Here is an 18,673-nt window from a genome sequence, read left to right on the forward strand (position 1 = left end):
ATGATCTAACATCAAATTAGATCAAAATAAGTCTCATAGAATCAGTTTTTCAAGGTACAGATTCGCCATGCTGTTTCGCTCACGTGTTCATACATGTGAGCTAATGTCACAGCAATGTCTGTCTGTCTGTCTGTGCGCTCAATACACTCAGTGTGAGTTTTCGGACAGGGTGGTGAATTTTGCCCAAAGCTGTTTCATAAATGACGAGCACTACGAAGTCTTATCATCATACCTTTCGAAACTTTATTGTGTTTATCCTCAAACTGTTAACACCGACAGAAATGGCATTAAGGAGGTCAAAGTTGCCAAATTTTTACCCATGTTGAGTGCATAGTAATCGGACTGCTATCTCAGTAATCGGACGTTGCATTCGGAATATGATTATGGCGGCTAAATACTGATATTCTGAAACTTCGAACCCTGATTTTCAATTTCGATGTGTTTAGAAAACTATATGGAAATATTTCGTGATAATTAGTTACGTTTAATCCATTCATGACGCAACTATATTTCAACATGTATAGTGTTTAGATATCGGACACGGGCTGTCTCTGTGTGTTGTGTTCAACACCTTTTATCGTACGGTGTGGCTAACTTCGCCAAGTTTGTGGCATCTAAAATAGCTTCTACCGATAAAAACTATCCAAAACGGGACAGCAGCGTCACCTGAGTTCATAGTCGTGCCAGCGGCTTACTGACTACGCATGCGCATATCCATAATATACTGTGCGAGTAACCGGAAGTGTACCCTACTTTCATGGGCGCCGCCATGTTTTTTTTTAATACTCGTAAATAAACAAATACGAAACAAATTACTAATATGTAACAGGTCTGACCTGAGAGCGAGCGCAGCGTAGTATATCGTTATTGATATTTTCAGGCAATAGCATGCTAATTTCTGTGTTTGATGCATGATTCATGACTTAGCCTGCTGATGTGCAGCTTGAATAAGCTCTTTCTCTGATTGGTCCATTTTCACTATTCACAGCCACTTAGGGAGTCTATTTGTATTGTTTTCATTATATTGGTAAGATTCAGCTACCCAATTGGGTCAGATCTTATTCAGCGCTGCACATTAGCCCAACTTAGCCATTGACTCGTTGAGGTTGAATTGTTGTCAATTGTTTTCTAGAATAACATTTATAGCAATTTAACTCGGAAATGCCAAGTTCACTGACGAAAATTATTTAAAACTGGTAAATTATATGATTCCGATCAGTTATTATAGCGAGCGCAGGAACAGAGGCAGTCTAATGTCAAACACGTACTTGATATTCCCGTCGGTAGCTAGCTCTCAGCACACTATTTTTAATTCTCGCGTGAGTTGACCGTTCGTTCCGCGAGAGTAGGCTTGTTTCAAAACGGCGGCGCCTAGTGATGACCGATCCGGGCCTTCAAAAGTGATCGAAAATAGTCATTTTGAAACAAATTTCACACTTTCTTTGGAACAGAGAGATTCTTTTGTCGGCAATACACATTGTCGAGTAGTTTTTGTGGTAGATGATATCTTTAATTTCACACAATCCGTGTAAAAGTATTCAAAATGGCCGCCTCCATGGAACTGTGCTCTCTTTTCAAACTCGTAGGTATATAGAGATTCCATTCTAAATTTCTTGTACACGCATTAGTCTTAATGCTTGCTTCGCGAGCGGCCTTCGGCCGATCTCGCTGCGCTCGCTATTATATAACATGCCATTTATAAAATATACCTCTTTTATTAGCCAGTAAATGTTATTATGCACCTTGTCGCTGATACAAAATATCGTTAATATAGATAAAGGGAGAAAACTGTCGTTCATATGAACGGGGGCATACGCAAAGAATGCTGGGATTGACTTTAGAAAACGCCCCCTGCGTCAATAACTAGATTCAAAAATTGCCAGTTTTTAGACGGAACGCTAAAGTTTTCAGCTTGCAAGTGGAAGGTGGGCAGTGCGGTTACCATTGCAATGGTAACGATGGCATAATACGTCCCTTGTTTAACACAATAGGCTGTTATCATGGTAAAAATTGCCAATTTTTGACCAACAATTTTACACATTACAGAAAATCTATACCTGCACTGCTGCAGGGTTTGACGTCATGTACGTACGTGAACTGCTTTCATCAGAGGGAAACTGGGCATAGTTGTCACACAGACATATATGAAGTAACAATTAATTCTATTTTATCATGAATCAATACAAATAACATTGTCAATCTTAACCCCTTGCGCAACACCAAGGGCTGAGCCCGATATAATATTATGCGGTAGTATGACTTGTAAAACGCTATCAACATGAAGCGAAGTGAGTACAACGAACAGCATATCATTAAATGTCCGAAAACTGAGGATGTCCAAAAACTGTCACACTGAGTGTATCTCAAAAACAGTTCATTAGATCAGAATCAAATCTGGTACATAGATTCAGTTAGCACATGGCAAGAACATATTAGTTTTTGGTGGATGTGGACAAAAGTTGGCAAAACATGCTATGTACATTTATGATTATACCAGGTTATAACAAAATTGAAAGTAATTTTGCATTTTCACGTCGGCTAATTTATAATTTGCATACCTAATGAGCAGTTTGGCATATAAAGCTTTAAGGCATTGACCAAAGGCAATTACGCTTGCTATATACGTGGTGATACAATGACAGCAGTCAAAGAAATTAAAGCCCTCTTCAATTATCAGATTTATCTATTATAAATATTATTCACTTGATGAAATTTTCAATTGAAAACAAAAGAATGACAAACTGCTAATGGGCTGTTGACACATTTGCTAATGCGAGAACCTTGGATTGAGAAGGGCGCCTTTAAGTATTTTTATTTTCTGCTGATTACATATTTGAATACTTAATGACCTCTAGAATTAATCTTTGGTGAATATCGTTCATTATGTTGATCAAACACTTGCAATGAAGTTGCAAAGAGGTGGCAAAGGTTCAAATTAACACATAACAACAATATATAATGAAACACGCGAGCATTTCAGTTCATATCTGCTTGTGTTTATACATTCAGATATTTGAGCTGTTGTGTTCATGTGATCTTTGAGTGGGTCAACATATGCTTTTTCAGACTGCCCTTTCTCTGTAAATGTTTTACCACACTTTTACATTCATGCTGTCTGACACCAGAATGGATCAACATATGCCTTGTAAGACTGCCCACTGTGTGAATCTTTTACCACACTCTTTACATTCATGTGCTTTGATTTCTGAGTGGGTCAACATATGCGTGTTTAGATGGCCCTTCCGTGGGAATGTTTTACCACACCTCTTTACATTCATGTGGTCTGATATTTGAGTGGGTCAAGATGTGGCTTTTAAGATTGCCCAACTGTGTGAATGTTTTACCACACTCTTTACATTTATGTGGTCTGATCTTTGAGTGGGTCAAGATGTGGCTTTTAAGATTGCCCAACTGTGTGAATGTTTTACCACACTCTTTACATTTATGTGGTCTGACACCAGAATGGATTAATGTATGCTCAATTAGACCCCCATTTCTCTGAAATGTTTTACCACACTCTTTACATTCATGTGGTCTGATATTTGAGTGGATTAACATGTGTTTTTTAAGAGTGGCCTTGTGTGTGAATGTTTTACCACACTCTTTACATACATGCGGTCTGACACCAGAATGAATCAACATATGCTCATTTAGACTCCCATTTCTCTGAAATGTTTTACCACACTCTTTACATTCATGTGGTCTGATATTTGAGTGGATTAACATGTGCATTTCAAGATTGGATTTGTATGTGAATGTTTTACCACACTCTTTGCATTTATGTGATCTGATCTCTGAATGGGTTGTCAACATGTGCTTTTTCAGACTGCCATTCTGGCTGAATGTTTTACCACACTCTTTACATTCATGTGGTCTGACACCAGAATGGATCAACATATGCCTTGTAAGACTGCTCTTAGCTGTAAATGTTTTACCACACTCTTTGCATTCATGTGGTCTGATCTTTGAGTGGGTCAACATATGCATTTTAAGATTAGCCTTCTGTGTGAATGTCTTACCACACTCTTTACATTCATGTGGTCTGACACCAGAATGGATCAACATATGACTGATAAGACTGCTCTTAGCTGTAAATGTTTTACCACACTCTTTGCATTTATGTGGTGTAATATTTGAGTGGGTCAACATATGCATTTTAAGATTAGCCTTCTGTGTGAATGTCTTACCACACTCTTTACATTCATGTGGTCTGACACCAGAATGGATCAACATATGCCTTGTAAGACTGCTCTTAGCTGTAAATGTTTTACCGCACTCTTTGCATTTATGTGGTGTAATATTTGAGTGGGTGAACATATGCTCCTTAAGATGGCACTTCTGTATGAATCTTTCATCACACTCACTGCATTCATTTGGCCTTACTGCGGTATTTGAATGGATACCCATGTGTCTCCTGAGACTGCTGTTGTGTCTGAATGTTTTGCTGCACACAATGCATTGGTATGGTGATAGGGGGAGCTTGTACGGTCTGATTTTTGAGTGGGTCATTGAATGTACATTAAGCTTGTGCTTCAGTAGGAATGTCTCACCACACTCTTTGCATGCAAGTTGTTTGAAATCAGCATTGACCAGGTAGCACTTCCGTGTCAATGTTCGGCCATGTTCTTTACTTTCACTTGGTCTGATATATGAGTTGGTCAACATATTTGTCTCAAGATCGCCATTCTGATTTAATGTTTTACAACATCCTTTGCCTTTGAATGGTGTGTTATCAGAATGGATCGATGCAGGCCCCTTGAGATTCCTGTTGTGTGAGAAGGTCTCAACCCATTCTCTGCATTCACTTGATTGTGTGCCTGAATAGTTCAAGCTATAGGCTCCATCATTGCCGTTGTGCATATAAATTTTATCACACTCACTGCTGATTTCACCATCATTGCCTATGTGCAAAGTGGTCCGGTGTTCAATATGATCGCCCTCATGCTGTTGAGTCACATGTTCATTGCTGTTCTCTTGGTCGGACACATCATGTTCCAATGTAATCAGCCCAAGTAGCACAAGACTCTGTACAATTATTGATGCATCTGTTAGTGAAGAGATTAGTACAGAACAGTTCAGCAGAGTATGGTAGTACCAAGATTCCATAATGCACTCTTTGGACAGCGAGATGTAAACTTTTGACACAATGCAGATCACTCAATTGACCACTTAATTTTGTCAGAAATTAGAAACATTTTTACGAGCTATATGACAGAAATTTTACAAAATTAGTGTGATGACTTTCACGTTCACAGGAAAGGGGCTACTGCTCCATGAACCTGCAAAATAGACTTTGCACACACCCTGCGTAGCCAGTCAACGAACATTCCAGAGAATTTACTTTGAATGATTGTGGTGGAACTACTTGTAGGTCAAACAGTTTTAACTGATGTGCATGTAATTATGAATGTGTAAGCAAACTTCTGGTGAGTCCCTAGCATTGAGGAAAGAGTCTATTTCCTAAAAGGGACAGGTTATTTGTCAACTTTATGTAAAGCTAATAGGTTAAACCTTGACAACAGTACAAACAAAGCCCGGGACCCAAACGAATATTGAAATATGTTAGGGTTTAGTGACTTTCTTGTCAGACTAATTGACACTTATGGCAAAACATTGTCAGACTCATAGTAAAGTCGGAACGAAATCTATTGAGTTATGTTCATGAAAAAGATCTGTGCATGACAAAATGGCAGCCATATTATAACACTGCATTGACAAAACAAAATGATGTAGACGTGTGTGCCATGTGGCATATTCTTGTTTCAAATACACACATATACACCCAAATAAACACACACACATACATACCATACGAAACAATACTCAACATCTGCCCTGTACAACAAAACTTACCTTTCATTGATAATGTATTGTCTTGATATTGTTGACACATCTTTTCAGTCAGTGTCTCAAATGGCTTCACTAACTCATGCATTTTATTAAAATGTCTCAGAGCTTTGCAAATTGCACAACACTCTGAAAGAAATAAAAAAATGTTTAAATCTTAAGAAGCCAAGGAGTAACAATTGCCACTTCCAGTCAATGATACATGTATTCCCTGACTGAAACAAGAAACTCCACAAACAACAACTGAAACAAACTGAGTTTCACAAAATGCTGGAATCTAAACATTCATAATTTCAACACTTTGGGCACACTTCTTTGATCCCTTCCTTGTAAACCTTAAAACTTTTTAAGATAGTTTTGTAAGTAAATATACTACTAGGGCTGAGTCTATAAGCTTGCACAGCCATGTACTTTTCGGCACAGTAACATTTCATGGTAGATGGATTTTGGATGAGAACTTCTTTAGAATATCCTCTTTGTTAGAGGTGTTGATAGCTTAGCAGCTTTGTCTGCTATGCTGTGTATGCATCAGCTCTTTGAGAACACATGTAACTATTCAGTGCCCTGCAGTGTACTTCATGCAACAGCAGTGACTTTGATACAAGGCGGCTACCCGCTACAGCACACACACACATGGCTAGACATAATATTATCGAACTTCGTGTAATGTGTTCTATCCAATTCAAGCAAAATATATCAATACCTTCACGTTTATTTATTAAAGTTCAAATTTTGGCTTTATTCGCTTGCAAAATGTGCTCAAAGTACAAACTATTTTAGCTGGGCTGTGATGTACGCAGATGCAATAACAAGAATCATGGTATAGTGTCTTCTTAAAGGCCCTGGATCATGGGTCATACTACATGAAATCGACTCAATGCAAGCAATCCGTCACTGAGGTAACAATTCTTACTGGTTCAGTAACGGATAATGCTTGCATTCAGTCGAATGCGAATGCCTGAGGATCATACCGTGTAGAACACCGCTGCTGAGTGCACTGCCACCACTGCCGTCACGTGTTGTTCTCTCACAGGGCTCAAAATCGAAAACAAGGCACTCCTTGCCCATGATTTCCGCCAATTCCATCTTTAAGATCGTGCTGCAAAACTATTTCAGAGGGACGTAACTTCTGAGATTTCGTAAACCGCAACAAATGCACCAAGTACCGGTATATTGTTGATATCGTGTGAACTTCAACGTGCAATGCTTGCCAAATGAACTGTGACACGTCCGAACGTCCCTTGGGGTCGCTTGGCATTAACGGTTTATCACAGGCGGACCAGGCGTTATTAATATTATTGAGTTTATCTCACTTTTTTTCTCTATCAGTCCCTGTCCATTTGTTCATGCTCAGATATTTACTTAAATCCCGTTACAATGACGTTTATCTCTCATGTACAGATCTTGTAATCAATTAGTCGACATAACTAATTATGCTAATCCGCGGACTTATTCGGGATCATATGCAATAAACTGTACTTATTCTCGCTTGTCGACTTTCGTACGATTATCGGAGTTGTAAAAAAAATGTCGCAAATGGATTAGTTTGTACTAGTTTTAAATACTAAATTAATTACAGAATAAAAATGAAAGCAGGCAAGAGTTAATAGATGAAATTTTGTTCAGTGCTGTATCATATCGGAAATATACTAATGTATCAAGAAATACCAACTTTATAAATATGTAAATTATTTTGCATTTAATTGAATATGGGTGCCTAGATTTAAATGTTTGATAAAAATCAGTCGTTGCTTGGTATGCTTTTCGCGAAACTGGTCCAGAATGAATATGCATGTCAAGGTGCAGGTGTGTTTAGGTTTCAGATGATTACTAGCCAAATTTACACGAGCTCCACCCAGTACCCATGACCACAGACGCATTACACTTGAGATACCTGGGAAAAAAATTGTTTGATCAGTTAATCTTTTTCATTTTAACAACTAATTAAAGATCACCGTGGAAGGGAATTGAGAGAAAATTCAACTATTTCTGTAAATTAGAAACAAAATATACAACAATCATAAATGGCTTAATCATGTCATGATCTCGTAGCTTGTTTGTAAAACAGTTTATGCTTAAATTGCTGTTTTGTATTCAACTTGCTTTACATCTCAGGTTGGATAACCATGCATTCTGTGAGATATCTCACTTCTAAACATGAGTCGCGAACCAACTTTACAATTTACAAAGAAAACTGTTAAATTATATGCATTTTCTTTTTGCATATGGATGTTGGCGACAGATTTCACATTAGGCCCCCGATCCATCATGTCAAGTCACTCCAGCAATTTTGGTTCTGACGCTTCTCAATCATTTTGGTTGTGCATATATGCTTCCCAGAGCCCTGCTGAATGAAGTAGTTCCCGATTTTGAAATACGGAGACACTTTGGGGCAGTGGTTGGGGTACCGGACTCATTCATTATCGGAGGATGGTGAGTTTGAGACCGGGTAGGTCCAGACTGAAAGACTCACTGTCAAAGGATAGGGACTTTGAGACTTCATACAGTGTAGTGCCCTTGAGAAAGGCACTTTACTCCTCATTGCTCCAATGGGCAGTGGGTTATGGGTTCCTCATCCTATAATAAGGTCCGCCTGTTGGTTGAGTAGTAAAAATAATTTGTGTAAGAGACGTGCGGCGCTGTCAAAATGATTGAGAAGCGTACGCGTCAGATCCAATATTCCTGAAGTTCCTTCACATGATGGGTTAAAAGGTGAATTCGTCACCAACATCGAGATTCAAAATCATAAAATGCATATATTTCACAATTTTCTTTGTAAAATGTAAAGTTGGTTCGCGAGTCATTTTTATCAGCAATATATATAACAAAATGTTTATCTCGCCTGAAATATAAAGCTAGTTGACTACAAAGTTCCACATGATTCCCAAAACGGCAATTTAGGATTAACCCATTTTAGAGAATTGGCTTGGAGACCATGACTAAGCCATTTATGATTGTTGTGTTTTGTTATTAATGTCTTGTTTTCAATTTATAGATATTAGGTAGTTTGGAAATGTCTCCCGATTCCCTTCCACGGTGATCTTTAATAAGTTGTTGAAAAATGAAAAATAGGAAAGGCTGAGCTGAACCAAAAAAAGTAAATTAAATTGTTGTTCCCTGGCATCCGGTGTCTAACGTATATGTGGTTATGGGTGGAGCTCATATATGGCCAGAAATTATCATGATTAAAACTTCCGTACGTGGCACGTAAATTAGGTTTATCCCGCACGGACGCATGCATGGACATGACCAAACCTATAAGTCCCCCTGGACGGTGTCCATGGGGACTAAAAAGTAGATTAGGTTACATTTGAAGATTATATCAACAGTACCTCACCATCGAATTATCCTAAATTAGTTCCAATCGTGTTATTTTCCCTCTGCTTCACTTTGAATTTCTTTTCAACTTTCAAATTCTGCCAACTTTGGCTTTTTGCTGTTCCTCATTTAGCGATACCTGCAAGGCTGCAATCTTTTCCGCACGAATGCGTGCTCCTAACCGCCAATTTCCCTGTTCTTTTTGTTGAGATGTGTTTTGACATGGCATACACGGACTGGGAAAGAAATGTGCATCAGCACAAAGTTACCATCTGAGGTATCTGCTGCAGGAAGTTGGAAAGAGAGCATAATCTGCATATACTGTAGCATGAGGACAAGTTGATTGCAAAGAAAGTCATCACAGATTCTGTCTTTAAGAAAGCTACGGCTGTTAAGTTCGTTATGGTAAGCAGGTTGAAAGCAATAAGAACAAACCCACTAAGGTTTTCCAAGACTTCGCAATAGAAGATGAAAATGAATTATGTGCAATTATGTGCAGTCCAATACCAATGGTCAAAGTTAGGGTTGGGGGTCGTAGCTCTCCTGACACGGAAAATGTTGAATATTACAAATTACACTGGAGTGATTCAAGGCCATTTTGGAGTGTCTGAAACATATAGTTTCAATGAATACTCTATATTATATTAGACACAAATGAACATTGTAATTAAAGGAAAACATTCTAGCACTGAGATGCTGCAGCTTAGGAATTTAAAATTTAAAGATTTTTCGTGTCCCTTTCAGCTTTGTGAGTGTGGAGAAATCCAAATACAAGTTCGGACTATGTATAGGCCACAGAAATAGACGTTTGATTTTGTGTGGCCAGTCATCAGTGTGGAAGCAAAGGTTTTTGACAAAATGTCGCTTGACAAGAATGATCTTTGACCTCAACTTCACATTATACGCTCGAAAATAATCTGAAAGTACGTGTAATTTAACAATGTGAATGTTCATGGTATTGTTACAAGCAGCAAAACTACCCCTCTCAGTATTGATACATCAACCATACAATGACCGACCTGACACATGGAAATACTAGGCAAAATATTTCACACACATTTTATTCAGACAGCGCCCCTATAAGAGCTACTGTGATTCTATTGGTAATACTAAAAGCACTGTACAAAAAATATCATTCACAGCAGCGTTGTCAAAAAATACAGCGGCGTCAATTTGTTGTAAAGCTTTGGTGATATTTCACCAAGATGAAGCTAGATATTGTCAGCCATATTTTAGGATAAAACTTCTGACAATATTTGTATATCAAATTATAGTCTTACATTGTTTTTATGAGAGTAGCATCAAAATGATACATCCCTCATAACGTTAACAATATACTGAAGATATATTCAGGAACACAATGTGAACAATCTAGACATTGAATATCTAAGTTCATATGTTCTTTTAGTATTTCATGAAGTCAGATATGAAAGTGTGTACACCAAGGTATATCAAGGATGGTTTTGTTGTTTGGATTATTTCCAAAGTTAACCTTAGCAAAGCCTGTTATTTAAAAGGTTGAAGGGATATAGTCGTCGGAACTGCACCTGTACGAGTTTCTTGTTTACAAACAATTTATTTCATGCACAATACCAAGATGCACCTCATCATCATAGCTGCAACATTTACATTATAATAATAGATTATGACAGACATGTTTTAGCTGTCATCAATCACCATTGTGCCTTGGATACATTGTTGCCATGGGTCGTATGGGTCCCATACGACCTTTGAGCGCAGTTCCAATGACTATATCCCTTTAACACATTCATCTTAAGACATCTAAGTTCTCTGCAGTCCAACACTCTATTGCATTCATAAGATCTGACATGTTATTGGATTGATTCATGTGTACAAAGATTGTCCTCTAATGAAAATTTTTTACATGCTTACATCAATATTTTACAGGTTAAACTCTTGTATGCATGTCTTACATCAGATGATCAATCATTTATGCATTCATGACGTTTTACATTTGAATCTCCTGTATGAGTGGTGTAAAAGACCTAGGGGATCCTTATTGCAATGGTATGATCTCACATCAAATTGATCAACATAAGTCTCATAGAATCAGTTTTCCAAGGTAAAGATTCACCATGCTTTATAGTTCACATGTTCATACACATGAGCTAATGTCCCAGCAATGTCTGTCTGTCTGTGTGTCTGTCTGTGCACTCAATATCTCAAAAACAGTTCATTAGATCAGAATCAAATCTGGTACATAGATTCAGTTTGCAAATGGCAAGAACATATTAGTTTTTGGTGGATGTGGACGAAAGTTGGCAAAACATGCTATGTCCATTGATGATTATACCAGGTTATAACAATATTGAAAGTAATTTTGCATTTTCACGTCAGCTAATTTATAATTTGCATACCTAATGAGCTTTCACAGTTTGGCATATAAAGCTTTAAGGCATTGACCAAAGGCAATTACACTTGCTATATAAATTGGCGATACAAAAACAGCAGTCAAAGAAATTAAGTATTTTTATTTTCAGCTAATTACATATTTGAATACTTAATGACCTCTAGAATTAATCTTTGATGAATATTGTTCATTATGTTGATCATAACACTTGCAATGAAGTTGCTAAGAGGTGGGTTCAAATTTACACATAACAACAATATATAATGAAACCCTCAAGCGTTTCAGTTCATATCTGGTTGTGTTTATACATTCAAATATTTGAGCTGTTGTGTTCATGTGATCTTTGAGTGGGTCAACATGTGCCTTTTAAGACTGCTTTTCTGTGTGAATGTTTTACCACATTCTTTACATTCAAGCTGTCTGACATCAGAATGGATCAACATATGCTCAATTAGACCCCCATTTCTCTGAAATGTTTTACCACACTCTTTACATTCATGTGGTCTGATATTTGAGTGGATTAACATGTGCCTTTTAAGATTGGATTTGAATGTGAATGTTTTACCACACTCTTTACATTCATGCTGTCTGACACCAGAATGGATCAACATATGCTCAGTTAGAACCTCCTTTCTCTGAAATGTTTTACCACACTCTTTACATTCATGTGGTCTGATATTTGAGTGGATTAACATGTGCCTTTTAAGATTGGATTTGAATGTGAATGTTTTACCACACTCTTTACATTTATGTGGTCTGATCTCTGAATGGGTCGACAACATGTGCTTTTTCAGACTGCCCTTGTGTATAAATGTTTTACCACATTCTTTACATTCATACTCTCTGACACCAGAATGGATCAACATATGCCTGATATGACCCCCTTTCATTTTAAATGTTTTACCACACTCTTTGCATTTATGTGGTCTGATCTCTGAGTGGGTCAACATATGCGTGTTTAGTTGGCCCTTCTTAGTGAATGTTTTGCCACACTCTTTGCATTCATGCTGTCTGACACCAGAATGGATCAACATATGCTCATTTAGACCCCCATTTCTCTGAAAAGTTTTACCACACTCTTTACATTCATGTGGTCTGATCTTTGAGTGGGTCAACATGTGCCTTTTAAGATTTGCCTTCACTTTAAATATTTTACCACACTCTATGCATTTATGTGGTCTGATCTCTGAGTGGGTAAACATATGTGTGTTTAGATTGCTCTTCTGTGTGAATGTTTTACCACACTCTTTACATTCATGCTGTTTGACACCAGAATGGATCAACATATGCTTAATTAGACCCCCATTTCTCTGAAATGTTTTACCACACTCTATGCATTTATGTGGTCTGATATTTGAGTGGGTCAACATATGCGTGTTTAGATTGCCCTTCAGTGTGAATGTTTTACCACACTCTTTACATTCATGCTGTCTGACACCAGAATGGATCAACATATGTATGATAAAACCCTCTTTTCTCTGAAATGTTTTACCACACTCTTTACATTCATGTGGTCTGATCTTTGAGTGGGTCAACATATGCCTTTTAAGAATGCACTTCTTAGTGAATGTTTTACCACACTCTTTACATTCATGTGGTCTGATATTTGGGTGGGTCAACATGTGGCTATTAAGAATGACCTTGTGGGTGAATGTTTTACCACACTCTTTACATTCATGCTGTCTGACACCATTATGGATCAACATATGCCTGATTAGACCCTCTTTTCTTTTAAATGTTTTACCACACTCTTTGCATTTATGTGGTCTGATCTCTGAGTGGGTCAACATATGCCTGTTTAGATGGCCCTTATCTGTAAATGTTTTACCACACTCTTTGCATTCATATGGTCTGACACCAGAATGGATCAACATATGCTTATTAAGACTGCTACTCCGTGAGAATGTCATACCACACTCTTTACATTTATGTGGTTTGATGTTTGAGTGCGTCAACATATGGTTTTTAAGATCATTCTTCCGTTTGAACGTTTTGCCACACTGTTTACATTCATGTTGTCTGATCTTTGAGTGGGTCAACATGTGCCTTTTAAGACTGCTCCTCCATGTGAATGTCATACCACACTCTTTGCATTTATGTGGTTTGATATTTGAGTGGGTCAACATATGTGTCTTTAGATTGACCTTGAATTTGAATGCTTTATCACACTCATTGCATTCATGTGGCCTTACATTTGAATGGGTATACATGTGTCTCCTAAGATGCCTGTTCTGTGTGAATGTTTTGTTGCACTCATTGCATTGGTATGGTCTGATCTTTGAGTGGGTTAACACGTGCCTTTTAAGACTGCTCCTCCATGTGAATGTCATACCACACTCTTTGCATTTATGTGGTTTGATCTTTGAGTGGGTCAACGTATGGTTTTTAAGATCTTTCTTCTGTTTGAATGTTTTACCACACTCTTTGCATTCATGTGGTCTGACACCGGAATGGATCAACATATGGTTGATAAGACCAACCTTTTGAGGACACGTTTTGCCACACTCTTTGCATTCATTCGGTCTGATATCAAAGTGGTTAAACATATGAGTTCTAAGAGTGCTGTTACTGGCAAATTTACTACCACACTCTTTGCATACAAATTGTTTGAAATCAGTATTGACCAGGTAACACTTCCGTGTCAATGTTCGGCCACGTTCTTTGCTTTCACTTGGTCTGATATTGGTCAACATATTTGTCTCAAGATCGCCATTCTGATTTAATGTTTTACCACATCCTTTGCCTTTGAATGGTGTGTTATCAGAATGGATCGATGCAGGCCCCTTGAGATTCCTGTTGTGTGAGAAGGTCTGAACCCATTCTATGCATTCACTTGGTTGTGTACCTGAATAGTTCAAGCTATAGGCTCCATCATTGCTGTTGTACATATAAATTTTATCACACTCACTGCTGATTTCACCATCATTGCCTTTGTGCAAAGTGGTCTGGTGTTCAATATGATCGCCCTCATGCTGTTGAGTCACGTCTTTATTGCTGTTCTCTCGGTCGGACACATCATATTCCAATGTAATCAGCCCACGTAGCACAAGGCTCCGTACAATTATTGATGCATCTGTTAGTAGAGAGATTAGTACAAAACAGTTCAGCAGAGTAGGGTAGTAACAAGATTCCATAATGCACTCTTTGGTCGGAGAGATGTAAACTTTTGACACAATGTAGATCACTCAATTGACCGCTTAATTTTGTCAGAAATTAGAAACATTTTTACGAGCTATATGACAGAAATTTTACAAAATTAGTGTGATGACTTTCACGTTCACAGGAAAGGGGCTACTGTTCCATGAACCTGCAAAATAGACTTTGCACACACCCTGCGTAGACAGTCAACGAACATTGCAGAGGATTGACTTTGAATGATTGTGGTGGAACTACTTGTAGGTCAAACTGATGTGCATGTAATTATGAATGTGTAAGCAAACTTCTGGTGAGTCCCTAGCATTGAGGAAAGAGTCTATTTGGTGAGTCCCTAGCATTGAGGAAAGAGTCTATTTCCTAAAAGGGACAGGCTATTTGTCAAATTTATGTAAAGCAAATAGGTTAAACCTTGACAACAGTACAAACAAAGCCAGGGACCCAAACAAATATTGAAATATGTTAGGGTTTAGTGACTTTCTTGTCAGACTTATTGACACTTATGGCAAAACATCGTCAGACTCATAGTAAAGTTGGAATGAAATCTATTTATGTTCATGAAAAAGATCTGTGCACGACAAAATGGCAGCCATTTGATAACACTGCATTGACAAACAAAATGATGTAGACGTGTGTGCCATGGGGCATATTCTTGTTTCAAATACACACATACACACCCAAATAAACACACACACATACATACCATACTAAACAATACTCAACATCTGCCCTGTACAACAAATCTTACCTTTCATTGATAATGTATTGTCTTGATATTGTTGACACATCTTTTCAGTCAGTGTCTCAAATGGCTTCACTAACTCATGCATTTTGTAAACATGTTTTAGACCTTTGCAAATTGCACCACACTCTGAAAGAAATAAAAAAAATGTTTCAATGTTAAGAAGCCACAGAGTAACAACCACTTCCAGTGAATGGTACATGTATTCCCCCACTGAAACAAGAAACTCCACAAAGAGCAACTGAAGCACAACTGAGTTTCAAAAACTGCTGGAATCTAAACATTCATAATTTCAACACTTTGGGCACACTTCTTTCATCACTTCGTTGTAAACCTTAAAACTTTTTAATATAGTTATAATATAATTAAATATCCTACTGGGGCTGAGCCTATAGCTTGCACAGCCATGTACTTTTTGGCAATGTGACAGTACCGGTACATGGTAGATGATTTTGGATGAAGACATAAGAATATCCTCTTTGTTAGAGGTGTTGATAGCTTAGCAGCTTCGCCTGCTACAACTGTATACTGTGTATGCATCAGCTCTATGACACAACATGTAACTATTCAGTGCGCTGCAGCGTACTTTATGCAACAGCAGTGACTTTGACACAAAGCGGCTGCCCGCTACAGCACATGCACAGGGCTAGACGTAATAATATCGAAATTTGTGTAATGTGTTTTATCCAATTCAAACAAAATATATCAATACCTTCAGATTTATTTAAGTTAATAATGTTTTAGCTTTATTTGCTTGCAAAATTTGCTCAAAGTACAAGCTATTTAAGCTGGGCAGTGATGTATGATGATGCGATGGTATTGCAATAGTGGCTACCATGCCATCAAGAATTTTATTCTTATCATACTGAACTCATGCATAGGTATCAGTGAGCTGATTGCAGCTGCCTACGGTGACCTCTTGTGCAAGTTATTTGATGACTGACCGAAATATAAATACTTCACTTCATGTTTGATAAAACTTTGTTAGTCTCACTGTCCTGTTCTTGATAAAAGTGATATATGTTGCTTTCTATTTTAAGCCACTTTTTATCAGGCCTGCTGTTATTTGAATGCTATGTTTCTGGATCTTGTCAAGTTAGCTGTGGAAACGCAGCTATCTGTTGGAGGGGTAGCGTGCGATGCTATGCGGGTCAAAGGTCAACCCCGCCACAGATAGCTGCAGGCCAACTGCGAGCGAAAGTGGGTCTATTACGACAACACCACATATATCGGATCTTTAAACAGCCGAATTACGTAAACGAACCAGAAATTTTGTTCACAAAAGGAGTTAGGGAATGAGCAATAATCAGAGTTCAGGTAGGTATAGGTCATTTTATTGAATTACGCTCACTTTGGTTTATTTTGCTGTTCAAAGATCCGATACATGTGGTGTTGTTGTAATAGACCCACTTTCGCTCGCAGTTGGCCCGCAGCTATCCGTGGCGGGGTTGACCTTTGACCCGCATAGCGTCGCACGCTACCCCGCCAACAGATAGCTGCGTTTCCACAGCTATTGTCAAGTATGATGCTAAGAGATACCCCCATGGACTGTACCATTATTTTTAAGGGTGGCCGACAGGTGTTAGGGGTGAATAAGCATGCTAATGGTAAATGGGATAGTGTTGGATGGAGGGACAAAGGGGCAATTTTCATGACAATAACACTACAGAGAGAATATCGATAACTTTTATGGTGGCCGATGAACAAAACTGGAGAGAATCTATCAATAACACCTCAATTTCCCTGTACCCCCTGTCAGTTATTTATAGCCAACGCATTAGCCTATTTAAGTTCAACTTAGTATTAAATGCTAGGTTGTGTCTTCTTAAAGGGCCATTTGGCAATCCTTGGGATTGCCTTTGTTCTAGTCTGTAAGAGGATTATTGAGGTCACCTCAGGTGTCATAGCCTTTTTTCACATTAACATTAAAATTGCATTGTAATCTTATGGGTAAATTTTCTGATGAGAAAATCCGGTGCCAACACTAAAACCTTTAACTTTCTCAACTAAGCTCAACTACATAGCACTTGAATAAATCATACATTCTGTCTTCTCAACTTTCTATACTAAATTCACTAACAAGATTTCTCTGGATATTTGTTCAATTTATAGTTTTGTTTTATAAAATGATTCCAGAATTTGTTAACTGATTATTAAGAGAGTCATTGGAAGACATCATAATGTTATTCATCCATTTTCAATGAATTACCTAACCAAACGGTGGAATCTGAAAATGACAACAAATTAGGAAGCAAAATGTGTTCAGATCCCAGCAAATCTCCTTTCCTTGAATTCTTCAAGCCCCCACTACCAGTGCCACCCAGTATTTGTGAATATCTAACTTCAGATGTAAAATCACAATCGTGTATGATGTATGGGCAAGACTGAAGATTAGTGGACACAGATAAATTTTGATTGAATATTGCTTGCAGCCTAGCGAGTCTATTCACATGAAACCCACATGAAAAGCCCTTTATTTAGTTAGCAAACGGTAACAATGGTGTGTTCACTTCAGTCGTACGACACGTAAGTGATTGCACTGCGTTTCACCTCCGATTTACGTGGATCATACCACAGGAAATCGACTCAATGTAAGCAAACCGTCACTGAGGCAACAATTCTTACTGGTTCAGTGACGGTTTGCATTGAGTCGAATGCCTGTGGATAATAAGATTACCTTGTTGTAGAACACCGCAGCTGAGTGCACTGCCACCGCCGCAACGTGTTGTTCTCTCACACGGCTCCAAATCGAAAACAAGGCAGTCCTTGTCCATTATTTCCGTTAATTCCATCTTTAGGATCGCGCTGCAAAACTATTTCAGAGGGTCGTTAACTTCTGAGATTTCGTCTGACGGCAACAAATGTAAATTCACCAAGTATTGTTGAACTTGGCTAATGTGAACTTTAACCTGCCAATGCTTGCCAAATGAACTTTGAAACGTCCGTTGGGGGCGCTTTGCATAAAGGAACTCCCTCACATCACGGTTTATCACAGGCGGACCAAACGTTACTAATATTATTGAGTTTTTTAGCTCCGCTGTCAGCGACGCGGAGCTTATCAAATAGGTTGATTTTCCGTCGTCGTCCGTCGTCGTCCGTCGTCCGTCGTCCGTCGTCGTCGTCGTCGTCCGTCAACAATTGCCTTCTCCTCAGAAACCGCAAGTCCAATTGCTTTGAAATTTTATATGCAGTTCACTTGGGGTGACCACACTTAAGTTTGTTCAAATCGTGGTGAAATTTGC

General features: G+C 38.2%; 2 protein-coding genes across 2 annotated transcripts; both read right to left on the reverse strand.

Annotated features, from left to right (window-relative positions):
* Positions 1–2,145: 2,145 nt before the first annotated feature.
* Positions 2,146–7,589, reverse strand: LOC139133998 (zinc finger protein 160-like). Its single transcript, XM_070700831.1, has 2 exons — positions 5,854–7,589; positions 2,146–5,045 (listed from the first exon to the last, which is right to left on the reverse strand). The coding sequence occupies exons 1-2, from the start codon at positions 5,933–5,935 to the stop codon at positions 3,256–3,258; spliced, it is 1,872 nt and encodes a 623-aa protein (XP_070556932.1). The 5' UTR covers positions 5,936–7,589; the 3' UTR covers positions 2,146–3,255.
* Positions 7,590–10,198: 2,609 nt separating this feature from the next.
* LOC139133999 (zinc finger protein 11-like) lies at positions 10,199–18,334 on the reverse strand. Its single transcript, XM_070700832.1, has 3 exons — positions 18,109–18,334; positions 15,438–15,560; positions 10,199–14,609 (listed from the first exon to the last, which is right to left on the reverse strand). Exons 1-3 carry the CDS (start codon positions 18,221–18,223, stop codon positions 11,869–11,871), a joined length of 2,979 nt encoding a protein of 992 aa, XP_070556933.1. The 5' UTR covers positions 18,224–18,334; the 3' UTR covers positions 10,199–11,868.
* Between the last annotated feature and the right edge of the window lie 339 nt (positions 18,335–18,673).

Source organism: Ptychodera flava, chromosome 5 (genome assembly GCF_041260155.1).
Source record: "Ptychodera flava strain L36383 chromosome 5, AS_Pfla_20210202, whole genome shotgun sequence".
Classification (NCBI taxonomy): domain Eukaryota; kingdom Metazoa; phylum Hemichordata; class Enteropneusta; family Ptychoderidae; genus Ptychodera; species Ptychodera flava.